At 42.5% G+C, this 27,947-nt stretch overlaps 1 protein-coding gene across 1 annotated transcript; it reads left to right on the top strand.

Moving 5' to 3' along the window:
• Positions 1–208: 208 nt before the first annotated feature.
• MMD (monocyte to macrophage differentiation associated) lies at positions 209–20,191 on the top strand. Its single transcript, XM_075518629.1, has 7 exons — positions 209–538; positions 6,941–7,022; positions 14,118–14,278; positions 15,111–15,185; positions 15,606–15,707; positions 16,548–16,617; positions 17,952–20,191. Exons 1-7 carry the CDS (start codon positions 510–512, stop codon positions 18,150–18,152), a joined length of 720 nt encoding a protein of 239 aa, XP_075374744.1. The 5' UTR covers positions 209–509; the 3' UTR covers positions 18,153–20,191.
• The last annotated feature ends 7,756 nt before the right edge of the window (positions 20,192–27,947 follow it).

The following is a 27,947-nucleotide window of genomic DNA, read 5'->3' as shown; positions in this document are numbered from 1 at the left end:
CGGCTCAGCCTCGGCCACCCTCGGCGCGACCCCGCGGCCAGGCCGCGGCTCCCGGTCCCCGCCGGCCCCCGCCTGGCGCTTCCACCCCGGGGCAGAGGTGGCCACCGCGGCGGGCCGGCCTCCGCCAGCAGCCGTGGCCTCCCCTCGCCAAGGGGGGTCCCCCGCGCCAGGCCACCTCCCCGCCACATCCGCCCAGCGCCCTCCCGCCATTGCCGCGGCGCGGCTGGGGCGGGCCGCGGCGGGCCCGGCCGCTGTGGGCGGGCAGGGGCGGAGGGAAGCTCTCGCCGGGCGGGCTGAGAGGAGCCGAGAGGCCGGTTAAAGCGGCGCCCGCAGCCACCCGCCCGGCTCCCGCGCCTCACCGACGGACGGCGCCGGCCGTCGCTGCGCGCCGCGGCGGCTCGCACGCCAATGAAGGCCCGGACTCCGGCCCTCGCCGCCTCAGGAGCCGCCCGCAGCCTTCCGTCCCGACCCCCCGCCCGCCGCCCGGCCGGGGCGGGCGGCCCGGACCCATGCGGCGGCTCCAGGAGAGGTTCAGGAGGTGAGGCTGCCCCCTCTCCCGGCGGGGACCCACCCCTTCCTTCGCGGGGGACCGGGGCCGTCCTCCGGCGGGGCCGCGCTGCCCCGCTTCCCCCGGCCGCCCTGAGGCATGGGACCCCCCGGCTGCCCCCGCGCCTCTCTCACGGGCGGGCGGGCACGCTGGGGCTGGGGGCCCGGGGTTCCGGGGTTGTGTGAGGGCTGGGGTGGGGGGTCTCCGACATTTTCTCGTCCCCTCGCCCGATTTCGCCTGTTCCCGCGCGGCCCCGCTGCTGAGGCGCCGGTCGCCGCCCCCGGGGCCGAGGGCCCGCGGCATCGCCGGTGCCGGCCGGGGAGAGCAGAGCCGCCCCGCCGGGGTGTGAGGGGGGCTCTGCATGCCTTTTATTTATTTTTTTTCTTTCTTTCTTCCCTTCCTTTAAATGGGTGAAGGTTCACGCATCCGGCCGTGTGTCACAGCCGCGGCCGCTCTGCCTCCCCCGGCCCCGGCCGCGGAGCCCGACCTGTGGCTCCTGAGCCGTGCCGCTTGCTGCCCACCGCGGGGCAGGGCTGGGTGAGGCACCCGCCGGCTGCCCCGGCTCCTCTGTCGCCGTGCCCCTCAGCAGAGCGCTGGTGCTCTTTGTTCAGGTGTCTCTCGGGACAGAGTGAAGATGCTCGTTCGTATTCACGGGGGGTTGGTTGGGTAACGGTGCGGTCGAGGTTCTTGGGTAAGCGTGTATGTGGGCTTTAGGTACTTCATTGTTCAAAGTCCAGATGCAAGGCCAGTAACTGCTGCGTGACAGTCTATCTCCCAGATAAGATGAGTTTCTACGATGGCTGCCCTCAGCAGGTACACTGCTGTAGGGCTGTACTGCTCTCCTTTCACCAACTTGCTCAAGAAACCAAAGCCTAAGTTTTAAAAGGGAAATAAAATTGAAAGAGAACTGAAAGAGAGAAAAATATGAATGTGGTCAGACCTGGTTTCTGTACTAGCCCACACCTAGGCAGTTAGGCTGGCTGATACCCTGCCCCTGAGCTCAGATGTGCTGCAGCACCTGATGTGACTTCTGTTCACTCCCCACTCTTCACTTGAAATTTTGCCTTTCATATTTGACAGAAGGTTGAGGAGTCTTTTGGGAGGTCAGTGGGATGCACAGGCACTTTTTTCCGTGACCTAATCTATGTACGATACCACAATTGTTAATGGATTCTCAGAGTACTGCAGATTTCATTTTATCTTTAGTATCGTGCTGTAAGAACATGAACCTTTACACAGCATGTGATTTCACTGATATTTCCAAATAAGTGGTCTGCTTCTGTACTGATCTGAATTATTTCTGTGACTCAGTTGTTCAGCGATAGTAAAGATTATGTGAATAGCTACAAACCACAACTAGATATTCTCTCATCCAGGAAGGAAGGTGCCTAGTCCAGAGGAATACGGCTCTATTTTTAACTGAATGTACTGAATTTGTAAAGAGGAAATATCTGCCAATTTGGTCAAAGAAATCAAGCTTTTTATAAACCTATTTATTTCTCTTCAAAATCTTACCTAAATGGTCATCATGAAAATGCAGTGCTGATCTATTTTGACCTGCTTGTGATTTTTTGTTTTTCCTCTCAAAAACAAAGAGCCTAGACAACATAAAAATTGCTTCAGTATCTAAATATGTAACCCCATTTAATGTATGCTACTGCTGTTTCTGTGGAGTTATCCCCACCTTGTTGCAGTTTCTCATATGCTGTTATTTATTGCTTATTAGGTCTAAATGGCCTCTCCTGCTGCTGGAAAGCACAAGAAAAGAAGATACAAAAATGGGTAATGTGCTTTTAAGCTGGTAAAAGGAAGTATGAGGCCTTTTGAGCTGAATAAAGGAAATGTACTTCCTGAAAAGACTAAAAAATCCAGATCTTTGAGGCTATTATCAGTGCTTGCTGTTTTTACTGACATTTTACTTCATGCTTCAAAGAATAATTAATTCAGCAGATGGGAATCGAGAATAAGGCAAGATGTGAAAGGTAGTTTTCTGCAGTTTTGGGTATAAGCTTGCTGTGATACCAGACAAATCCCGTATGAATATGTGCGATAGATTTGGGATTATCATTTATTTTTCTAAGCTGGGTTTGCATGCAAAGACAAAGCATTAAGAACCCTCCGATTCTCCTCCTCCTTTCTCTCCCAATTACTATGATATCTTAATTCTGGAATCACTATGAAACATACAGCATTTACTCCCTGGATGTGAACAGAAACTTGAGACCAGGGGTCTCTCACAAAGGATAGATCAGTTCATATGTTTAACATTTTAAATATTTTAAGTGTTTCAAGATCAAAGTTCAAGTAGTGTAAAGGGAGGGGTATGAGTTTCTTCCCTCTTGTTTTAAATTGTCGTATGTCTTTCTCAATACCCCTTTTCCACTTATGTTGGGAATGTGATCATCAAGGAAGGTTGTTTGCATGCTGTGAAATTATGAAGTTTGGACCTTGTTGGCCTTAAGTAGGTAGTTCTTGAGCTTTAAGAATGCATTTAAATTGTGAAAATGAACTCATAACTCAGTTCAGTGCAAAAGCATCCTGCTCTCATGGCTGGCTGCAAGTAGTTATTAGTCTGTTAATTTCAGAAATATCAAATTCTGATATTGAAGGAGTTAATATTTTATATTAGAGATCTTGGATTGTCAGTATCTTAAATGGAGAAGTATTTATGCGTTCTTGTGAGATAATGCTGCATATCCCCTGATTAAATGACTCTGGTTTCACTAGAGTTCCTATTAAAGAATACATTAGAGATTTGTTAGAGAATCAAAAGGCTTCACTTAAAGATGTTTCCTGTAAATTGTAGTCCAGTTCAGTGGGACCTTATCAGGCTGTCCTGCATTTGATAATAACCTTAATGGTTGTGTTATAGAGAGCTTTATTAAGGAGTAAACAGTACCTGAATGCTTTATATCAAGTCTCCACTTTTAGGAAGGTGAGATTATATTCCTCACAATTATCTTTTTCAGAAGAGGTAAAATTGACCTGTAGATAGGAGGAAAAACAATGTCCCTGTGTTGCAGTATTCATGTGGCAGAAAACAAAAAGCATCTGTTGTTGGTCATGGTGCGGGCTTTATTTATTTATTTATCTTTAAGAAAGAACAGAAGAGTTTTTGCCTCTAGGTTGTGAATAAGTCAGCAGCCAAATTCTTCTGCCTTTGTATTGCAATGTCATACGTATATATAACTACAGGAGTATATGTCTGTTACTTTAACAGTATGTGTCAAAATAATTTTTCCTGGTTTTGATGAGTACTTCAGTGTAGTCTCCCAAAGCAGCTATTTTCAAACTTCAGGTCTGTTTCTTAAGGCATTAAACTCGAACTGTGAAACTGGAAATGAAACAAACTCAAGAGAAGCATTGGCTGGAATTATTGCCTTATTCAACCACTTTTTAAATGATCCTTCTTCTAAAGTTGTTCTGATAACATTTATAAATAGTATTATAAAGAGGCATAGGGAAATAACTGTAGCTTTGCTTTACTGAAAATGTTGTCTGAGTCGTGTGACCCGAGCAAATACGCTCCAGCATTTGCTGCCTGGGTCTTGCAGCCTGTTGCAGTCAGTACCTTGCAGGAGGTGTGCAGGCATGTCAAATGTACAGCAAAGTTAGATAGTGGGGTGTTTCAAGATCCTTTTCTTTAAGGTAGAGGTAAAGTCTAACTCTTCCTCTCCTGCCAAAACACTGGTGTTATTAGTATAAACATGTAGGTGAAGGGGATGGGTAAAGTTTTACTAATGGTGGTGTACTGCTAGAGCTCTGGTGGAAGAAAAGCAAGTTCTAGCTGTTGTGGGAGTCCAGTAAAGCTTTCTGTTCAACAGCCATGTTACTAATAATTTTTGTTGTTGTTTTAAATTAAATAATCAGAATTGAAGTATTTATTTAAAAAGAAAAATGTTAGAAATGTTTTGTAAGTGTGAAGTTTTCTGAAACCTGATGCTTGTCTGTTTTACCAGCCTAAAGATACCACACAGATGAATGAATATTTGCATCATTCCTGTGCTGGCACAAACAAAAGGGGGAAAAACCCAACCCTTTGTGTAGATAACAGAGAAAGGATAGTTTTGTTAATGTCTTTATGTTCTGTTTTACTGCTAATAACACTGTCTTTACATTAGTGAGAATAAGAGGTCCTAATAAGAAATGGACTTTTCTGAAGTGTTGGTTCATAATTCTGTCTGAAATCTAACATTACCCCAGGCTCTGTTGTGACTGCTTTAGAAAGATCCAGTATCTTTTCTACTAAATAAATATAAATGAAAAGGGAAAAAAATTAAAAGCTATCCTCTAATGGATAATAGAAGGTCCCATTAGCAGGCTACCTTCAATTATTTATAGATTTTTAGATTATGATAATATCTTATATAGAAGTTTGGAACAATAGAAATTATAAAGCTAATACTGAGGATAAGCTTATTCCTTTGGATTCTTTAGCTGTTTGGGATTTTGGTTTTTTTATTTCCTACTTCTTGTGAGACTTCCAAGGTACCACTATGGCCTTTGGAGAAACGTAATAATATTCTAGATGTAATCACTGAAAGGTTTCCCATTACTTTGAATTTATGGAGCTGGGCAAGGGCAGTCTAATCCTGGTCACTCAACTGAGCCAATAGATGCTTTTATTTTTAAATGTGTTCCTAACTTGGCATCAGAACTGAGTAAAGTGAATGTTCCATCTGTAGAGGATGCTGAGATAGTCTTTAGCAGCTGTTGAAGACCTGTATGCACTGGGCAACAAAATAATTTTCCAAATGTTCTGCGAGCCTGTGTGTATGACTACAATGTCATTATCTTCTTGGAGATGAGAGCAAGGTGTCATTTGTCACTGACAAAAGAATTGCCATTTTTTAACAATATGTTAACCCCCGAGGAATTATTCATTTGCTAACAGCCATTTATACTCAGCGTCTGTGAATGAAATTCACATTTTTCTTATCCTTTGTATTAGTAACAGTTGAAACTGTTTCTTGAAATTGCCACAATTTGGACAGAGATCATGACACCGTGTTATTTTATCAATGCTGTTAAATTTTTGTGTATTAGTTTAGAAAAAAAATGTTTACAAATCACTTAATAAATCAGTCAAGAAAACCAAATGTGTTATATCCCAGAAATCTGGAACTGCTTACTTAAACGAGAAGATTCTGGTTGGGTTTTTTTGGTTGGTTGGTTGTTTTTCCCTGGTTTGAGATTGGCCAATATTTTATGGATGTCGTAAAAATAGGACTGGTTTTGACTTAAACCAGGAGGGACATGGGGGAGGACCAAAGTTTGTCTAACAAGCTCTTTATATAAATCTAGCTAACAAAGCTGCTCTCAGTTCTGAACATACAGACATGTTCTGTATTTGTTGTGAGGCTGTTCCTGGCTTGTTGGATACCTGACTAATTGTCAGTGCATAGTTTTATAATAGTCTGGAGTAAACTGGAATTTATTAGTGAAAGAGAATCACTTTTGTATTATAGTAGGCTGTGCTGGGATAACATACATGGTACTGTAGCTGGAGTAGTTAATAACTTTGATTTGACTGGTTGCATATAAATGCATGCGGTCTTTTAGAGGTTTTTATACACAGATTTAAATTTTGTAGTTTCACAGAAACAACTCAAGTGTTTAGGTTTTTTAGAATAGTTAAATGCAACGTTTGTATTGGCTGGTTCTTCCAAAACTTTCTCAAGTTTCATCATATTTTGTTTGGCTTGCATAGACTATGTTTGGTGTGATTGTTTGTTTGTTACGTAATGTTTGAAAATTCTTAAGAGAAAAAGGTGGAATGTCTATGGTAAGTCTCTTGAAATTTTTCCTCTTTGGAGTTAACCATTAGAGTCTCCTTTCATCCCTGTGTAGCTTGGATCTTAGTTATAGGCAGAAGATAGGATTAGCCTCAAAGAAAAACCAAGCCATCTAGTGCTCCCAACACAAATATTGCTTGCTGTAGGAATTGAAAAGTCGGTGTTCAAGTTGGTTTATTCCAAGGTGCTATAGAATTGGAATATTGCTGTAGTTTCAAAAACTTCTTAAAAGAAGAGTAACCCTTGGCAGCTATGATGAAGTCCATATGTCAAGAGCAATTTGAGTCCATATTATGTAATTTAAATAGGAAGTAGTTCATTCTTCATCCGACTGACCTGTTGGAAAAGAGAGGGTCTGACTTCTGTATGCAAAGTCTTGATTAAAGATAACCATCCACTGTGACAGGCAGTCACAGAAATTTATTTAACATGTTTCTGTTAAGAGAACTTATCTGGGAGAACTTAGAATTTAAATAACAGTTACTTTTAACATGTCTGTACTTATTTTTAACACTACTAGGTTGGAGGTATTCCTTTATGACACTCCAAAGAGATTGTTTATTAACTTTCCTAAAAACACCTCTTAATTATTCAACAGGTTCATGAACCACCCAGCTCCAGCAAACAGCCGCTACAAGCCCACTTGCTATGAACATGCTGCTAACTGTTACACACATGCAGTAAGTACATTTCCTTTTTTCTTTTTTTTTTTTTTTTTTTTAACCCAGATGTTTCAGTAAATTTTTGTGGGTTTGGATGGCTAAATGCTTACCTTTGCCCAAGTGTATTCATATTTACAGCCTCTCTGGTTTTGTTATATAAGCTTCAGCTATAACAGTCCAGAAAATGTCATATTAATTAGATGGCTGGTAATCACTCGTCCCTGTTCTGAATCTCTAGGAGCTCCAGATGCTTCATAAGATTCCTTTTCACCAAAATAAGTTCCATGTCTTCAGATGTTTTTCCTCTGTCCCAGTCAAAGGATGACTATGGTAAAGTGAATATAGGTCTATACAAGTTAGTCTTGCAAGGCAGATTTCCCAGTGCTGTGCTTACATGGTATTGTGCGAATCGTATACTGGAAGTACATGAAAGATTTATTCATGTTAGAAATGGAAGGCTTTGTAAGACTAGGTATTAGCTAGAAGAGCTAGAATGGCTTAGTTCTGATACTAGTATCTATGAACTGATTCTTTGAGAAATCCTCTGTTTTGAAAGAGGCACTAATAATGCTGACAGCCCTACTAAAAATCCTGGTGTGTCCTTATTTTCATAATGTATGGACCCATACTAGATTTGACTATACGATATACACAAAATAATGAAAGCAGTCCCTTTTTCTTTTTTTTTCTTTTTTTTTTTTTTTAGTAATTGGGAAGTTTAATTTGCTGTCTGGCACTTTGAAAAGGACTTAAAAATGTGCGTGTTTGTTTTTTAAGATAGCATTTGCCCTTTTATAAAAGCAGCTTGTGCTTCTCCTCAATCCCTTGTTTAACTCCAAACATGTGAAGTATGTTTGACTTTGTCCTCAGACTCTTATCTCCAGTGTGTCTGAGTGAGCTTGCAGATATGAATGCTCAAGGTAGTGCATGGGACTCTTCAGTTCTAGAAAGAGCTCTGTTCTTCAGGATCCGTCGTGTGTGTTTTTATAAATAACCAGCATGCAGCTCTGTGTTGCTGGTAAAAACAGAATAACCTTAGTTTATATATAGAAAAGGTAACTGAAGCCTGTGTGTTTTTAAGCCAAGGGTCTCATGTACAGCATTATGTATATATATGCTTATTTGTCTAGAGAATGAAGCAACATTCTGTTAGTTAGCACAAATATGTAGTTTATCTCATAATCCTTGTACAAATCTTGTTTACTCTGGCCAAAAAGTTAGATTTCAAATGATATGGCAGAAGTTGCTGTACTCCTTACCAATTCTAGCCTTCATCTTGTTGAAAAACAGGCATGTCTTATTCCTGCCTGTTAGCAGTAGGTTACAGCCAAGATGTCATATCAGTATTTTCTGGTATGCTGCAGTTTCTGGTGAAGCTGTCTAATTACTTTCTGAACAGTCAAGCTACGTGCTAAAACCTACCGTGAACTGTTAACAGCTTGGGGATATGCAATGTTAACATACCCATTGGAAGAAAATGAAGTGTAGTATAAAAGAGGGATTGTTACTCCTTAAATAAAATTGTATGCAATAAATAACTTTTAATCAAAATTTAAGGCCTTGAAATAGGAATCTAATCTGGGAAAGCACAGTGGATTATGCAGAAGAAGCTGGGGGGGATGCTTGTTTCTCCTCTGTTACAGACTGTTTTACTAAATGTTAGAAGGTCAAGTGGTTGAGTCTTTGCTGCTAGATTACAGTCTGAGTTTTCAATTAGACATTGATGTAATTTCTACAAAACAGAGTTTAGCAATGGTTCTCCATATATTTTTTTCCAAAGCTTTCATAATTCAGAAAGTAGTCAACTTGTATTTTACGAGCGTGGCTGTACTACTTGGTAGGTATCCCGTCTGTTTTTTTGACTTAAAAATACACAGTAGTCAGTTTAGGCAGCTGCTTTTCAAAAAAACCCCAAACAATTAATAAATGAAGATACGGAATCCCATGCATAGCTTTTTGTTACAATACTTAAAAGCTAACTTTGTGTAACATAGGAAGGTATCTTCAAATTTCTAACTAGTAAGGCTATTTAAAATGTCTTGATTTTTTTTTAGCTTTAAATGAAGCACTGACTTGTCTTTAGACAGTAGGAGACAGGAAGGGCAGCTAAGCAGTTGAATACAGAGACAGAAAAGACTGCTCTGTGTTTAGAAGAACAGGAAGGAAACTGTATGAGAGAAGCAAGAGTTGTAAGAATTTGAGTTGTAAGGTAAGGTAAATCTAAGGAGGGGGATGGGTCTTTCATGATGAAACTGTCTAGTGTACGTAAGGTTTATCAGACAAAAGATATGCTCTGTTGTATTAAAACCTCAGAATTTAGGCATGGCTTGCTTTATACTGCTCTAAAAGTTTCTTCCAACTACCTTAAAAGGAGGAACTCTTCTTAAAATAAGTTACAGTCTCTCTATTCCATTCTTGGGTTGTGCAATGCATGGAAAAAAGAAGAAAGAAGTACACATATTTCAAAAATGAGGCTTGGAGCATTTACCAGGCCATTTGAGCATGGAAGAAGGGGTCATCAAAATTTCAGAAGCGCTCTTATGATGAAAATGTTTCCATTGTACCTGACTGATATTAGCAGTTTCTCTGCTCTCTGTGTATTTCACAACCCAACTTGCCAGTAGGCTTCCCACTCCTCAATCCTTGTCTCCCTATTTGAGAAGAGAAAATTGATGAGTATGGAGACACCGTACTTGGCTTCAGGGCTACACTCCTGGAGCAGGCAGCTTGAGATGGACACAGTCCTTCATGGTTCCCTCTAAGTGTCACATGTGAATTTGGCTGCTTTGTTGATCTTTTCATTGCCTTCCTTTCCAAAGAGGAAGTATAGGGACCATCTTTTTGCTGTTAGTATTTCCCTCTCAATGAAGGCACATGAGATTGCAACAATAACACCATGCTTTGCTACAGTGGCTTGTGCATCGAAGGTCATTGTCGCTGACTACATGACATGCGTAGCCTTGTGTGCAAAGAAAATAACTTAATTTGGCATGAATGTTATGTACAAAAGCCAAATTTTAAACAGATTTTTAAACCTCTCTATGGGACAGATTGTCTACAGAAATACAGAAAGAATACAGATAAAATACTGACCTACGTACCAGTATCCTAAGCAACCCCAAATCGATGGAAGATACCAGATACTTTGCTATAAGTTAGTAACCAGAGAGTTTAATTTCCCTGAAGTATGCCTGATCAGATTTACAGCTTACTGTTTCAGCATCTTTCTTTGTGCCGTAAGGCTTTTTGCAGTGGCTGCTATTTGTGACAGTAGGAGTTGTGGTAGTTGGTTTGCCAAAATACATCACATGGGGATTGTGCCCAAGTCTCCTCTTAAAGATTCCTGCCTATAGCTGTAAATAAATACATTTTAATCCTTTGTCTTCCTTCTTGTTGCAAAGGGGTTTGTAACTTCATGCTCTCATTTTGTTCTGTCACTTCTCTGGAAAACTTAGTGAACCTGTTGCCTATTCCCTTGTTCTGTAAGTATCTCTACCAGCCCCATTTCTGATTTAGCAAGTATTAATGAAGGTGCTAAAATTAGTAAATTGGAGCATCACAGTTCTGGTTTTGTTCATAGTACATTAAGTTGATGGGTTTGACGATATTTATTTGGAAGAGTTGCACTTCATGATGAAATAAGCAAAGCTTTTTATGACTTGTAGCTAGTTTTATTACTAGGAATGTTGGCAACTTAGAAATGCTGTGTCATTGCTGTAAAATGACACAGCACAATCACACTCATTCTATTAGTGCTGATTCTTTGAGTACTTTTTTGATAAATACCCCTTCTTGTAAAGAACTGATTGCTTCTCCATTCTGAAGATTAAAATGGAGTTCTTGCGCTAGAGATTTTTTTTCAAATGAACATGGGAAATCTGTCTTGTTTTGTTGACTAGAGTGTTATATTTCAAGATGGATCTTGGATATAATGAAGTCCATTGTATCATATGTTATCTGGCATGGCTTTAGTATTTAAAGAACTTTTATCCAGTTGGCTGGAACAGCAGGGTATCATTTCTGGATTTTGTCTTTAATCTAGCTATTTTTTCGTCAGAAAGAGAGTCGTAAAACATCTCTTGTTTAGTCTAACTGTTCCCATGATGCGTATCAGGCACAGAGGGGAAGCGTTTCCAAATAGAATACTTAGAAAAAACAATAAATCCTTCTCATGTTAGTATAGTGCTGTTCCCTGTGAGAAGTAGAATTGTTCTTCAGAGCCACGACAAGGCAGAAAAGAGATTAAGTCAGCTCTTCATCCATGTACTCATTTGTAGCTGTATTCTTCATTCTGAAGGTGCAAAGAAAGAGGTGATAAGAGAATTGCTTATTTGTATTAACCCTGTACTCTATATACGATAATTACTGGAAAAAGTGATTGGCAGCAAACTCTGTGTTGGCCCATTTTGAGCATTATACATCATAGCCTAACTTGTGAAATACTTACTTTAGTAGACTAATAAAAAGCTGGGATATCTGTGTAAGAAAGGCAAGTTGTTCTGTGTCATATCTAAATCTAGTTTCCAAAGAGGTCTTCCTTTCTATAAAATGGTCTCAATCAGAGCTCCAGGCAGAATTTCTGAGCAACTCACACCCAGGCTTTTAGTAGGGAATTAGTAGGGATTTGCTATTTTACCTAGTTACTTGTGTTCACTTGTGGGTACATAATCTCTCTGAAACCTTTTTTAGTTCTCTGTCAAGTGTAGTCAAAACTGAAACTTGACCAGAAATTGGGAAGGAAACTGATGGCCATGGATACAGCATGACTGCACAGCTTAAAGAAACATGGCTAAAAAACTGTTCCTGGAGCTTAGCATCTTCCTGTCTTCTGCAAAAACTAAATGAAACAACTGCCACATCTAATCAGTTTCTTGCTGTCCCAAGGGCTTCAGCCACACTTTAAACTGTATACCATATGTGGAAAACAGGAGGGACTAATCTCCTGAGGATTGAAACACTTTAACCTTTCTTGAATTTGGGGGCTGTCCAGGATATGTATGTGGAAATTTATGGTTTGTGATAAATGAGAAGCCAGACTGGCAGACTATTTTTGGCCTTAAAGTGCATGAGGTCAACTTCCATAGTCTCATTACAAAACTGATGTCGTGGTTTAGCCCCAGTTGGCAACTAAGCACCACACAGCCGCTCGCTCACTGCCCCCCCCCCCCCCCCCCCCCCCCCCAGTGGGATGGGAAAGAGAATCGGGGGGGGGGGGGAAGTGAAACCCATGGGTTGAGATAAAGACAGTTTAATAGGGCAGCAGAGGAAGAGAAAATAATAATGATAAAAGAATGTACAAGTGATGCACAATGCAATCGTTCGCCACCCACTGACCGATGCCCAGCCTGTCCCTGAGCAGCAATCGCTGCCCCCCAGCCAGCTCCCCCCAGTTTCTATACTGAGCATGACGCCATATGCTATGGAATAGCCCTTGGGCCAGTTTGGGTCAGCTGTCCTGACTTGGCAGAGCATGGGAAGCTGAAAAGTCCTTGACCAGTGTAAGCACTACTTAGCAACAGCTAAAACATCAGTGTGTTATCAACATTATTCTCATACTAAATCTGAAACACAGCACTATACCAGCTACTAGGAAGAAAATTAACTCTATCCCAGCTGAAACCAGGACGGCTCAAAGTGTTTTCACCTCTGGTCCCAATGCTGTGGATATAGGAATGCCATACTTTTCATTTGCATGGCTCTACAGCTTTTGGCATAAATGTACCAAATGTTGCAAAAAGGAAGAAAATGTAATAATAGTGAAGCTACAGTTGATGTACTTCAAAAGCCAGAAGTAAAAGCCACATTTTTGTTTTGTTTTGTTTTTTAACTCTCTGGATTAACCAACTACTTTTCAGATTCATTTGTATACTCTGCATCTTCTGCACTGTGGCTGTGATAATAGCCTCATCTTCTTCTAGTCCGTAGGCAGATAAAGGACAAAGACAGCGCAGGGCAGGCTAGACCAGAACTTTGCACGCTAAGCTATCAAACCTGTAATGCAAAGCAGAGTTGCCAGATTTGTTCAAACATTACTTGTTCCTAGCTTTATTGTTTAGCATGTGAAGCTTGGGTTAAACTACGAAGAATTTAACCTATGAAGCTTATTTACAATTCAAGTGAACAAATTAACATCTTAAGACACATTGTAGGGGCTGGAAGGGAACTTGTGTGGCGTATTTAACTTAGAAGGCTGACAAAGATATGCCTTCATAGTGGAAGGAGGCAGGTAGAAATGTCTGAGCCAGCAGGTTCTTTTCTTTAAAAAGTTGTTGGACGTGCTTGCTTTTTTTTTTCCTAGTTTGTTTTCTTCTGAATGAGACAAAGGTACATGATGTAATTTATTCTGGAAAGGAGTGTAGTTTTAAATGTATATGAAGCCTGCAGCCCACTTCTTAGATACTTCATGTGAGCATGCTAATTCTATCATGACGTTCTAACTGGTTGTTTTGGAAGATCTGAATTACAGCTGTTTGAGAGGGAGGCGGTGAGGAAAACAGACTTGGATACGCTGGATTAAAAGAACATCTTCTTTGTGCATTAAGAATCTATTCATAAAAGAAGTTTGCAGCTAATTTATTTACAATATCTAAAACCCAAGTTCTGCAAAGCCTTTGCTTAATTCTGTTGTCTTCTACTTAATTGCATACCTCTAAATGCTTTATTTTTTTCACTTGGGATTTAAATTTATTTTGGTCTGTCCTGTGCTCTGCCTCTATGCACAAGAGGTGGTTTAGATCCAAGCCTAAAGTAAGATCAAAACATTTTAAAACACAAAGCAGAATTTGAAAATAAAAACAGTGCTAAGACTTAGCAAATTCTTTTGTTTGATTTTGTGTCATGGCTAGAGGAGCTAGTAGCCTAGCCTAATACCATGTGAGGAGAAACTTATCGCAAACGGGTATAACCTCAATGTCTGAGACATTGTCGAAGTCTTGACACTTGTGTGTCGATGTACACCTAAATGAAAAACTTGGTCCTGTTAGGAGCATGCCATCGAATGTCGTACATGTGGTCTTATGGTCAACAGCAGTATTATCTGCCCTGCTTGTTGCTGTACTGTGGTACTACATTGGCTGCGAGTAAAGACTTAACAATGGCCTTTTGTTTTCTTAGTTCCTCATTGTTCCTTCGATTGTGGGTAGTGCCCTTCTCCACCGGCTTTCTGATGATCGATGGGAAAAGATAACAGCATGGATGTATGGCATGGGGCTCTGCGCACTCTTCATTGTCTCCACAGTATTTCATATCGTTTCTTGGAAAAAGAGTCACTTAAGGTATCACTATAAGATGTAGAGGATGTTTTCTTTTCATGTTCTGTGAGGTTTTTCCATTGTGTTTCCCAGTCAAAAACATGATTTTGCAGAGGTCTGGAGTGGTACCTTGTACCGAATCATGAAAAAACACCCTTCATTCTGTTGGAAGAAATAGTGAGCCAAGCTCATATACAAACAGACTTTAATGTCTGCTGATTTTTTGCAAGGAAAATATGTGTTTTTCTAGGCCCTAGTGGCTCTTAATCCAGATATGGAATGGGAAAAACTTAATCTAAGTGCATGGTGGATATAATCCCATTGCAGAAATGTGAATGCTGTCTGGGACTATGGCATACTCAAATACTTTGAGGAACACAGAGCTTGCCAAGGTAATTATAATACAATACACAGTTAACTAGCAGAAAGGCTCCTTGGGAGCAAGGCAGCAATAGCAAAACTAAGATGTGATTTTTTTTTTTTAGTTGGGTTTTTTCCCCTCATTATGACTCATATATAATTCTAGGCCATCAATTGGATTTAACAAGTAGTCACTAAATAGTAACAGTTTCTGGATTAGACAGAGTTGATGGAACAGCTTTCTGCCTTCTTGCCAGAGAGCAGGATGTGTGATGGGGTGGAGATGGGGAGAGGAATGGAGGAGTGCTCATCTCCTCTGGGTCTCACTTAATACCTCCAGAAGCTGAAGTCAGCTGAATAGTCTTCCAAATGATTTTAAGAGATTATGAAACTGATGGTATTTTCCGCAAAGTAATTCCAAAGTGTGTGAGGAAACTGAGATGATACAAAAGTCTTTCCAAAATCTGTCTTGGTGACTTGTCCTCTCTCTTACTAGGACAATGGAGCATTGCTTTCACATGTGTGACAGAATGGTGATCTATGTCTTTATTGCAGCATCATATGCACCATGGTAAGAAATCTGAAGCGCAGCTTCAGGATTAAAGCTTTTTTCATTGTAAGCAGTTGTAAACATTGTAAACATTGCAGCTTTGCAAAATCTATAGGTATCTTCTTAGATGCAATTGACCACATTCTGCATTGTGAAATGCAACACAATGTATCTCCTGGGATTTGCTGAACAGAAAGTAATATTAGAAAACAGCAGAAAGTAGTTTGTTTATATTCCACATATACCAGTTTATGCTTCCCTCACATCAATGCAAACACACCTTCTGCTTCTCTATGTACAGAATGTCCAAGTGTCTTCTCCCCCATCATGCCTAAGTTATAGCTCTGAATATTTATTTATTTTTATCAAGCCCTTCTACTCTTGTGTCAGTATGGTCCATTCATTCATCACTTTTGTCTCTTGAAATCTTTGTACCTCCAGGTTAAATCTACGGGAGCTTGGACCTCTAGCATCTCACATGCGTTGGTTTATCTGGCTGATGGCTGCTGGAGGAACCATTTATGTATTTCTTTACCATGAAAAGTAAGAATTATTATTTGCATTTAACTTTAAACTGAAATTAAAAGGTGGGGGCTTTCTTGCTTTCTGAATGTTCCTATCCAGCCTTTCACACATTGAAATAAGAGCTTTGAAAGAGTGGAAATATGCGATGAGAATGATGTAGACTTACTTCTTGTCAGAGGATAATTGTATTCACCCTGTCATACCATGTCTTTAGGCTATATTGTTGTCTTCTCTAAAAAGGGGTGGGAGGGAAGTATCTGCTTTTAAAATTTTAACTTTTGCTACAAGAAAGCAGGGGTCAGAGTGGGTAGGGTAAGAAACCAGTTGAAATGATGGCTTTCTTACGCCCCTAATTTATGTAGCATTGTGTATAGATTATACTGCAACATTATATTGTTTACATATACTGATGCATATTGAATCCTGCTGCCTTCTTGGTTTTGTTTTGAGATGCAAGTCCTTGAGTTTCAGATCTGAATTCTTGAGCCTGCTTTTATTACTTCAGAGAGCAAGACCCAGCTTTTTTGTTTTGGAGATGAGCTACGGAGGTTCTTGTCAAATAAGAAAATATAAGTTGTCTCAATGTTGTATTCTCACTAGTACTTAATGCAAGTGAATGCATCTAGGCAGTATTTAGAGAAGAAGGTATTGCCTGCAACTGTACGATGCAGAGATAAATACTAGCTTTACTTTTGTCATAAAACAATGGTTATCCATCTGCATAGAAAGCTTTTTGAATAGTTTAATGGACCCACGCTAACACAAAATTTAAAGTGTTTGGTTTTTTTTTTTTACTGTTGAAGGAAATGTTCATTCTCTTGTACACCTCCTTAAATGACTCAAATAATTCCTTTTTAGGTATAAGATCGTTGAACTCTTTTTCTATTTAGCGATGGGATTTTCTCCTGCTCTGGTAGTGACATCCATGGTAAGGAATGTGACTATTAACATTACAAACACACAAACTTTCCTATTATAACTAGCTTAAGTTCCAGTGCAGCTCTCTTTCTTCTGAAAAGATGTTAATTTTAGTCCACCATAATTGTAAATGTTCTCTGCAGAAGAACCAAATATAGTCAGTTATATTTTGGGTTTATAGTTTACATTCAGTGAAATGCTACCTTGTTTTGTTCAATCTGGGCTGCAGGGTCTAGATAAAAAGAGCTTAGATTCCAAACTTCACTTCTGAAGACCCTCACTTCTGAAAGGATATTGGACGTAACAATTACTTCCATTTTAGTAAAAATGATAAAGATGTCAAGTACCTTAGCCTGTCAAGGAATGTTTCTAGACTTTACTATTTATGAACTTACTTAATGCCCACTTACCACTTACAAATTGGGAAAGAAGCTTTTTCTTTAGGAAAGTGGAATGGACTTCTGATAACACATTGTCCTCTTTCTTGGTATATGTAAGAGCTCTCTGAAAAATCTAATCAATTGATTCTGTGGTCTGGACCAAGATGGGGGAAGTAAATTGATTCTTGCCCGTTTCAAAATTACTTAGAGGCAACAAAGCTAGAAGATTTTGTCTCTAACTGGAGGCTTCTTTTTATCAGTGAAGCAGGGAAAAATTGAAAAGTTGAGAAGCAGTTGAACTGTATCAAACTGATGCACTGTATCAGGGATACTTGATCTCTCAGCGGCTGGCTCTTTTTTTTTTTTTTTCTTCTTTTAAAAAGGTTTCTTGGTGCATCTTTAAAGCATCCTACTCCATCTTGTCCGCCTCAAAACTTTGACTATTATTTATTTATAGTTACACATTTTAAATAACTTTGAATAACCCTCTCTGCTGCTAATATAAATCTGACACCTCTACAAGGTAATGCCAATTACAGTACTTAACTGTTCCACATGAATGCTGTGCTAGACCAAAACCTTGCTGGATCCTTCATCCAACTCGTAGGAGTTGTGTTAAATTCACTCTTACACACAGTAATGTGGTTTTCTTTTTCTCCATGTTTGTCTGCTCTGCTAATGAGCATGAAGCAAAACATCAGACTTGTCTTAATCCTTGAGTTATCCTGCTATTAATTTTATAGTACTATTGAGACATATTATATAAATATATTATTATTATACATTTCACAAAGTGTAATTAAATGTTTATATATTGGTTTCTCACTTGTCCATTTCTCATATCCAAGGTGTTCTGAGTTATGACAGCCAGCTTTTGAAGGGGGGGGACACTTTGTATTTTGTGCATAAAATACCCTTTCCCTCCTTTACACCCCACCCCTAATCTTTCCTTGTTAATTGACAGAACAACACTGATGGACTTCAGGAGGTTGCCTGGGGAGGCTTGATATATTGTCTGGGTGTGGTGTTCTTCAAGAGCGATGGAGTCATTCCATTTGCCCATGCCATCTGGCACATATTTGTGGCCACAGCAGCTGCTGTTCATTACTATGCCATTTGGAAGTACCTTTACAGAAGTCCTGCAGACATAATTCGTCACTTATGACATATATATATATATATATATACATATATATATAAAAAAATCTGCACTTGGCCTCTGTAACAGTATTATTTGACTTAAGGAATTCGGGGAAATTGGAAAATTGCACAGAAAAACTGCACTGACTTTGGTAGTTCTCTGAACACAATTACTGTGAACTGAAGTTGTATGTGTCCTGCAATTGCCCATCATACGGCAAGTGCTGTAAATAACGAAGATACTGTACTGCAGTACTAAGAGTCCATTCCATGTTAGTTGAACTGGCTACCTGATGTTTACAAATAAATTTTGTATTCTAGTTTAATTTTACAATTTTTAACTACGTGAATTTTTCTAAATTAGTGATTCAAATGGTGAAGTCAGTGCAACAGCAAAAATGTAACTCTCTTGATTTGAAATAGGTTTCTATCACCTTTCCACTAGTCATTTACTAAACATGAATGACAGACGAATAATCTACTTTTACCACCCGTTATCTTGGTATAATGTGACTTTTATAGAAACTTTTTGTGTTTTTTGTAAACTTTAAGAGTACATTTATTGAACTGAAAACACACAACTGTCATCTATGCAGTTACTCATGTTGCAAAATCTTGCAAGAAATGGTTACATTCCACATACTGTACTGACAAGCAAACACTGTACCTCTTCCAAAGGTTGTATGACAGGTGTAATTGTAATAACCACTTTTACAAACTAAAACCTAAATGTGATTCTGCTGAGTTTTAACGTGACAGTATTCTGCTCATCTGTAATACCACTTAAACAGCACCTTAATTTGGCTTTATCTGAGATGGAAATGAAGTCCTTTAAAAGAAATGGTTAACACAAGTTTCTCCTTGAGATTTCCCAGTTCTACTCCGTGCTGCCCAGCCAGGCAGCAGTTTGGGTGAAAGCTGACTTCCCAAAGGTTGGCAGTGTTAAGGAAGGTGGACAGCTCCTATCCCCCTATCCAAACCAGAGAGTCAGTCATTTCTCCAGAGCATGTATACACACGTATCGGTGCTGTAATAGTAAGGCTTGGATTTTCAAAGGGATTTAAATTTTGGTGGGGTTGTTCTGTTGGGAAATCCTGGTCAGAGCAGTTGCTGACCACCTTGAATTCGTGGTTCTTCACAAGCACAGCCTTTCAGGGAGAAGAGCTTGAAGAACTTGATACAGTGTCACTTGTCATTCTGGGACTTCACACAGAGTAAAACTGGTCTTTAATTGTATTGCTGTCTTGTTGTACAGGAAAACCAGATGTGGTAGCAAGTTGTGATTGTAGAACACGTGCATTAAATGACCAGATGTAGAAGAGTCATTGTAATACCGTTTGTCCAATAATTGTATCCTGTCCCACTATATAATGAATGTCTTATATTAAGATTGACTTTATCCTTTTTCTAATTTACTCAGTTTTTCATGTCAGTATTTAAAAACAAAACCAAAACGTGTTGCCTTTTTCAGATTTTGTTCTGGATATTGCCTGTCTGCAAACAATAAGTAACAAGATAGGGAAGTTTTTCAAGGTACCGTTTAATATTGCACCTAGATTTGCCAGTGGGTTGCATATTTTAGAGTATATACCTTTGTATAGGGAATTTACAAGAGGGACAAACTTTCAATTCAAGGCATTGAAGAAGAATTGCTGTACAGTGTTAGCAGGTGATTGGAGAAACGGCACCACTACAGCGGACTAGTTAACTGCCCCAAAAGAGAACAAATGGAAGAACTGGGCAGGTAATTCCTAGTACAACAGTCTCACACATCTGGATGCCTCAGTTTTTTAACATTGGGTCTATTTTAATATTTTCCACTTTTTGTGAGTTCATATATTTTGTTTAAATGCAGTACTGTCAAAACCACTAAAATACATGTAAAGGTTTTCTGTAGTCAAAAATGAAACTATTGCTTGAATATGTTTGTTTTAATTTTAAGTTAATTTTTCATGGCATTGCTTTTTGGAGTGTTTGAAATGGTTTTTAAAAAAATTTCAATTCGCCAAAAATATTTTGAATTACTGTATTCTAGTCAAAATGATATTGAATGTACTAGACTAACAATAAACATTTTGTGCAATTTGGAAACCGTTGTATTCTTGGTGGTTGGGTTTTTTTCCCCTCCAACCCTTATGCAGGAAAGTAAGGGACTAACACTGTTGCCAGTCTTGACACGAGCGATCCAGAGTTGAACCTAATGACCCTCATGCTTGCTCAGTCAACTCATTAAATAAAAATAGTAGGAAAGATTACAATCCAAATTATTCAATTTGTGGTATGGAAAAAAGTATGTTTATGTGTAAATTTTGGTTGATAATGGGAACTTGCTACTTTCCCTTTTGCTGTTCTGGATCAATTTTCTTGTACCATTATATACTGGGGTTTGGGGTTTTTTTTTTCAATTATATAACACTAAAATACATCCTTTTGCTCCTATCCCTATAGGAGTATTATTGCATTAAATATAGACAAGCTGAACTAAAAATGCATTTCTGTCTGGAAAACAAATATGTCAGTTAGCCCTTTTTTTTTTTTTCCTCTAATTGCCGCTCTCCAGGCTGATCCCTCCCAGGAGTAACAATAGTGCTTTTTCTAGTAACATTTGCTGCCGTAGCAGAGATGTGATGTCTTTGTCTTCCTGAAGCAAATGTTTTTAAAAGCACTTGCTTCTATATTTTCTATGCCTCTAGGTTTTAGAAGTTCAACAAGTAGCCTGAGTTTAAATGAAGCAGTGATAACATGCGTTTTAGTTTTGCAGGTGGATCTTTCCAGAGGATGTCTAGGATGCAACAGGTACTTTGAATACTGGGTACTTTCAGTCTCATCACTTCTAGGTCGTATTTTTCTAACACAATATTGTGTGCATGTAAAAAATAATTCAGTTATCTGAAGGGATTCATTTAAGGATTTATTCTAGAGTGCGCTTCTTTATATTGTATTGTTTTTTAATTCAACAGCAGCAAGGAATGCGCAAAGAAAGTATTAATTTTTCTTTCTGTTAACAAAAGCAGTCATAAAAGCAGGCTTCTTTTCCAATTCTGTCTTCCCCACATCCCTCTTCCTTTCTTGTAATTATGGTAAGAAATTGTATTACTGTCTTCCAGTTCTAGGTAAGTAATGAAGTCCTTTCAAAGGAGGCTGGAGTGTCTGAACATGGTTTTTGCAACCTTCGCTGTAGCTATTGAAGGTATGGTGTAAGAACGGGATACTCCGAAGACTCTTTGAAATAGTTGTTTACCAAACTTTTAAAGTTACCTCAATTCCAGATCTTAAGAACTGCTCAGTGTTAGCAGACAGACAAGGTAGTTCCATTTAATGTGGTTTTACACAGTTTTGTTCTAATTAATTGGGTTTTGCCTAGTTTGGAGCACCAAGCCTGCGTCAGGCAGGCAGTGTTCTGGTTGTTCCGCAGCCCAGCGGTTCCACAGCGTTGGCAGGGCACTGGATGGAGTAACGCGCTTCTGGGGCTCAGGGTTATCGCTGTGGTAATCGGAAATTGCAGTATGGTTTCTTACATGATTTTCACAGCTGGTAACTGAACCCTTACATGCTGATATGTGAATTGTGTAAATCACACGGGTGTCATAGCATTTTTAGAGCTGCTTCTTGGTGAAATGTGTGTGTGTCGGGCTGGAATGAGAAAGTTAAAGAGAAGATACTAAAGTTTTTCATAGAGGCTTTTCTATTAACCTCTTGCTTAAATGTCCCTCACGCTTAGGACTCTACCGCTTGTTTGGAAACCTTTTTGAGTCACTTATAATTCTTTATTTAGGTCTGGTGTAGTTAGTGATTTCTCTGGAGGTGAAGGCTGCCATGCTCACATCATGTGCTTGACTAAGTCTTTTCTCTGTGCTTTGCTATTTTTAAAAGAATGCAGGATGTTAGTCTCTGCTCACTAATTGCTTTCACCATCAATAGGTGTCACAAGATTAAAGCTAAAAATAGTTAACAAAGAATGGCCAGGATGGCGAGGCGGAGGCTTGCCGGCTCCACAGTGTGGGTGCTGTCAGCCTTGTGCCTTCCCTGTAACACCGAGCAGGTTGCTTGGCTTGTGGCAGGGACCGTTGTTCTTCAACAGCTAGAGGCTGCTCGCTGTCATTCTACTATTTGAAAGTGTTTCATTCATCATTTGTCTGAATAAATCACTAAGCACTGTCATAGTCTGGAAAGGGAACGTACATAAGACACCTGAAATGTTTGCTAGTGGCTCTTTGGAAGCATTCAGATGCTTTTAATTTGGTGTTACATCAGTGCTGGGAGGACTGGTGCTGCCCAACTGTGGTACAAGCGGTAGCGTAGTGGGTAACGCTGTGCCTGGGGCTGAACACCCCCCAGGCTGCTTAGTGTGGGGTTTTGGATGCGCTTGCAGTCTTGAAAATTCAGCACAAAGAAGTTTGAGGTGAAGCACCTTCAGAGTATCTGTGCCATGTACAGTCTGAACTAATGTAGTAGTTCAGTCTTACAGGTCCAGCCTCTAGGGAAAGCACTGGTTTCTTGTCTTAAAACAGTTTTCAAGTTCCTGTTTGGGTTGTATTTTGTAGCAGGCTGACATTTTGTTACTGAGCTGGGTGTCTGTTTGCTAGCTTGTTTTCACCCCAGGCATCCTCCTCCTGTTGGTGGTGAGCCTGACTGTGAGCAGTAAGGGTGGCAATGCCTGTTCCCTTCATAGAACCAGGGTACTTGTTACTAAGGATGGGCTGGGGAACCAAAATCCTCTTGCAAAAGGCTAGCAGTGAAGCCAGCGCCAGTTTTATAACAGAAGTTACATCATTGACTCTAATGCGGCTAGTGTGCTCTCCAAAGGATATATTCAGATGTCTTTGTTGCTTAGCAGCATGAGCCCTGCTGGCGGTGGATTTGCGCACCCAAATCCATTAGGCGCCTTTGAAAATCTCCCTTAAATTTTCACATAGGTGAAAAGCCATTACTAGAGCCCTACTGAATTAGTGGTTTTAGCTCCAGCAGACATCGTCTTGCTTTCTGGTGTGTCGAGTTTGCTTCCAGGAGTGACGCAGAGGTTTGGCGTGCAGGCAGTGACCAGCCACAGTGTGCGGCTTCCTTGACGTGGTCAGCCAGTGACCAAGCCTCGTCTCCGACAGGACACTCAGACCAGACCACAGGATGTTTGGATGGAGAGCTGTAGTTACTCAGGATGTTGAAACACTGAAGCCCAACCCACAACACCTACTGAACTTAGGGGACCCATGGTACATTTGTCTTCTAACAGCAATGGTTTAGTAGCGTCATAAATGCTAAAGGATTGAACATCATTGCTGTGGGAACTCAACCATCTTCTCAAATTAAAAAACATGCAGTTGGGAAGCTAAGGATTAGTTTAGGAAGGGAATTTGGATTTTATTTTTTAAATACCTGTCTTCATGTATGAACGTTTGACTGAATGAAAACAGCTTTTGTCTCGAAGCTGATGGTGGTGCTGAGCAGCTTAATCAGCCTTCTGCTAAATCGCGGAACATAAAGCTTGAAGGTACTCAGATATTTTTAGCCCATCCTCTGCCTGCAGGCAGGACGAACTCTGCCCGTCACTCCTGACATGCTTGTCCAACCTGTTCTAAAAAGCCTCTAACAATGCGGATTTCGCAATCCTCCCAGGCAGTTTATTTCAGTGTTTCACCCTCTGCCCTCCGACTTTTTTCTGCTGTCCAAGCGGTATTTTCTTTGCTATAGCTTCAGCCTGTTACTCCTTGTCCTGCCTGCAGTGGGCTCAGAGAGGAGCCCGTACAGATAGCTGTTATGTAGCCGGGGACTGTCACTTCCCTTGCTTTTTTCTCCCCTAGATTTAAACAAACTCAATCCCTTCCATCTTTCTTCACAGCCACCTCATTTAACAGAGTCCGGGGGTGTTCTAGAAAGACTTCAGACACAATTTTCCAGCTGTTGATGTGACATAAGGACATCAGAAATCACTGACGGTGCAAAATGAGGGAGAGGGGGAAGCAGGAGCTGTAATCCTGTGCTTCAGGAGAGAGGGGCAGCGAGCCTGGGGCAGCCAATCCCCCAGAAACCAGCGGAGAGCCGAGAGGAAACCGCTGTGGAGCAGAAATCGGCCCCCCCTGGGGCACAGCAGCATCTTGAGAGGAGGAAGGTCCCTGAGGGACTGGGGAGGAAAGGGAAAGGGAGGGATGCTGCCTGGGGAGGGGGCTGCAAGTCACCCTGAGTGTGAAAGCATCAGCCCTAAGGGCACAGCAGAGACATGACATGGCCTCTGGCCGCATGGTGCCCATCCGGGAAATGAGCTGGAACCAAACCCCAGGAGCCTTCAGAGCACCCTGCCCGCTGCCCGGCTGCAGCCTGGGACCGTGCGCCACGCAGCCAGGCAAAGGTGCAGCAGCGAGGGCGAGCCTGGAGCTGGGTGCTCAGCACCCGCCGGGGAGCCGCTGGTTGCAGCGATGCTGCGTAACGTCTGTAACACGCCTCAGCAAGGAGCTGCGTGCCCGCAGCCGTGTCCCGCTCCCGCCAAAGTGCTCCCATCCCAGCTCTGCCATCCCACAGCATCCCGGGAGAGCTGCTTGTCCTCTTCCTTCTTAGCGTTTTTGTTCTAGTTGTTCATATGTTTTATTGTTGTTGTGTGAATGGGGATTTTGGTTTGGTGGTTTGTTTGTTTTTTTTTTTTTTTTAAACTAATCCTGGTTTGCTTTTACTTCTGGGCTTCTTTTTTAGTATTTTAATGCAACCTCTCCCCTATCCCCAGTGCCGCACTTGCTTCCCACAGAGCTTCCAGCAGCGTCTCCAGGACAATCCCCTGAATCCCAGCCGGGATGTGCTGGGGGGTCCCACCAGACACATGCTCACTGCCGTCCAGCAACAAAGCACTCGCCATGCTGCAGGTAACTCTTCCCACTCACAACAAGGTCAGTCCTCGGTGGTGCGAGCAGGGCAGAGCCTCCCGCCCTGGTGACTCAGAGCGGGGGAGACGCTGGCACTCGCCCTCGGCTGGCACAGGGCGACACCGGCCAGCGCAGACGTGTGCCCGGGCGGGCAGCAAGCACTTTGTCCATCATTTCTGTGCCAGGGGAGCGGATCTGACCCTCCGCCACAGAACCATGCAGTGGGGTGCTGGAAACAAGCAGTGCCCTGGCCAGGAAGGAGCCTGGGCTGACCCACCGGGTGCTGGGTCTGACTTTTCCTCACTAAACCTTCTGATACCCAGCAGCCTCTGGCTCCGCGCCTGGCAAAGCCGTTGTTTATTTGCAGCTGAGGTGGCTGCAGCCTCTGGGCCATCTCAGCAGCCGCGGGTGGGATTTGCCTTTGCAATCCCATTCTGCAACCCGGATGCTGACTCTTCCAGCCACATCCTGCTGGGCAGAGCAGGGGGGCAAATGGCAGGGGAGGGCCCAAGGGGCAACAGGTCCTTTCCTCGCATAGGCATCGCTGCGTCTCCTGCCCACGCCAGCGTGGGATGTCCCACCTTGCTTTCTCTGGGGCCACAGGGACCTCACAGCGTTGGTACTGGGCAACCAGCTCATCTGCAACATGGGTGCAGGGTCCAGGGCTGAGACACAGCATCGGGGCTGAGCAGGTGAATGTGTGTCTTTTCCAAGAGGCGATGCTTCTGGCTGAAGGCTGCAAAGCTGGAGAGAGAAAACTGACCGAAATACAGGTGAGATGAACGAGGTTGCGGGGCCAAAGTCTTTGTTAGAAGAAATTACCTCTGGTTCATGTCATCAGTCCCAGGTGGAACTTGGCTATTGGTTGCTATCTAAAAGTGTGGCTAGTTCCCATATTTTCAACTAAAATTGGGTCTACTAATATGAAAAGTGATTGTGCATCATCCTTTTAAGGGCACGTATGTTTTACACTCCCAGATGGCAGCTGAAGCATCTTGGACAGATGCTGCCCATGCTCCCTGGGCTGGGCACCGTGGGCACCCCAGGGGGTTACAGCCCCCCGATGTCTCACACTGGGGTGATCCAGGAGAGCCCTGCTGTGGTCAGGGTGAGTGTGTGACAAAGCCGTGGCGCTGGTGGGGTGACGCTGCGTTTGTCCCCTGACCCCTGGTGACATTTTGGTCTTCGGCCCTGCAGCCCCTTGCCACAGGGCTGGGCGAGTCCTCAGCCGAGTGGCTTCGCAGGGTCTCTTACCCTGCTGCAGCGTCACGGAGGGAGAACGCACTAGGGAGGATATAGCTAGATATAAAGGAGGAAAAAACTGATGGGGGCTTTGCGCCAAGGCCAGCGCTCGGGAAACACGCACGGCTCTTGCGTGACCCCTTGTGTCGGCGCTGCTGGAGGGAGCTGGGCCCGGGCTGCCCACGGTGCGGGGGATGCCGGCACAGCGTGTGCAGTGGGGCTCTCTGTAGCTGGCGAAGAAACGCGGCTCTGCATTCACACCACAGATAGCGCCCATGTCTCTCCCACACATTTACATTTAAGGGATGATTACATGTAAAAGTGAAATGCAAATGTGTAGCAGAAACACACCGGTCATACTCGGGCACGAGGACAAGTCCTACTCATCACTTTCAGGTATCATTTTAAGGTGATTACTTTCAGGTATCACTTTTTTTTTTTTTTTTTAACTGGCCTGACTTGCTGTGAACACCACAGCTGCCTATTTCTTTCCTGAATATTTTTTTTAAGCAGCTGGATAAATGTAATAGAGGGTCTAAAGAGTCTAAAAGCTTCTTAAATGTTGACAGGTTTCTTGAAAACTGGGGCTTGATTAAAAATAAAAAAGAAAAAGAGAGCTGGCAACCTTGGATGCCCCAGTCCTGGAAGAGCTGCCGCATGCACCCAGCGGCAGACCAGGGCCCCCGCAGCACAGGGCTGTGCCCGGCAAAGCCTGGGGATGGGCTGGTTTACGGAGGGCAGAGCTGGGCAGTCACCGCCCTGTGTGTGGGTCCCAGCATTCAGGACTTCTCCTGGAAGCACCAGAAGTGATGCGAAGCCTCAGCTGCGTTGGAGCCTGGGTCTCCAAAGCCGGCCTGGTGTCCCTGCCAGCAAGCAGCGCTTGCAATGCTGTAAATGACACCCTGGTGTTGCTGCCACTAAACCAAACCATGTACATTGCACCTTGTAAAGATGTGTTTGTTTTGTGTCTCTTGGGCTTGGGGAGGAGGATGAGTAGGAGGCTCTGGCCTTGGGCATTGTGCCCAGGCTGGTGTGGCTTTTGCCGGGCAGCACCAGAGTGGCTCAGTACTGGAAGAGGAGCTCCACCAAACTGAGCTTAAACTGAGTGGTTGAAAGCAGCCATCCATCCCCAGCTCAGTCTGGAACCGGGGATAAAATCTGGCTGTGGCAGGAGCCAGCCTCTCCTCGCTTTGCTTCTCATTAGGCAGAGCAGGACCCGTTACCCCGTGCCGAGATTTACAGCCCCGCAGTGCCCTGCCTGAGCAGTTTCACGTGGGCTGTTTCTGGAGGTAACTTTATAAATATGGTACCGCCTTTTATGGCTTTATCCTGCCTGGCATGGGTGGGAAGGGGGATTTTTCAGTCCCTGAGGTGTGGGGTGTCTGGGTGGAGGGAGCGGAGGGGCCATGGTCCCGGGGTTCTCTGCCAGTGTCTCCTCACGGGTGCCCGGCCGGGCCCCGCAGGCCTCCAGAGGGCACCAGGCACCGGCGGATTAAAAACTCAATTAAAAGCTGCCTTGATTGAGCCGGTTCTGGGTTCTGGTCAGCACGGGCGGCTGCGCCTCGCTGGGCACCAGCGTCCCCCTGCGCTGGGGCGCTTCGGGCCGGAACCTGCGGTGTTTGGGGACCGCGTGGCTGTGTGAGGGTTTGCAGCCCTGCAGTGAGTTTTGAGGGGGCTGAGCCCCGTTTTGGGCACTGCTGAGCAAAGGGGTGATGGTGGCCCCTCGGGTG

The sequence above is a fragment of the Mycteria americana genome, chromosome 16 (genome assembly GCF_035582795.1).
Source record: "Mycteria americana isolate JAX WOST 10 ecotype Jacksonville Zoo and Gardens chromosome 16, USCA_MyAme_1.0, whole genome shotgun sequence".
Classification (NCBI taxonomy): Eukaryota; Metazoa; Chordata; class Aves; order Ciconiiformes; family Ciconiidae; genus Mycteria; species Mycteria americana.
Note: the sequence above shows the minus strand (reverse complement) of the source record. Positions and strands in the feature narration are given on the sequence as shown.

Coding starts and splice junctions, on each gene's coding strand:
- MMD (XM_075518629.1), top strand. CDS start 510: ATGCGGCGGCTCCAGGAGAGGTTCAGGAG. Junction 15,186..15,605: donor GCAGCATCATATGCACCATG/GTAAGAAATCTG, acceptor TTGTACCTCCAG/GTTAAATCTACGGGAGCTTG. Junction 15,708..16,547: donor GTATTTCTTTACCATGAAAA/GTAAGAATTATT, acceptor ATTCCTTTTTAG/GTATAAGATCGTTGAACTCT.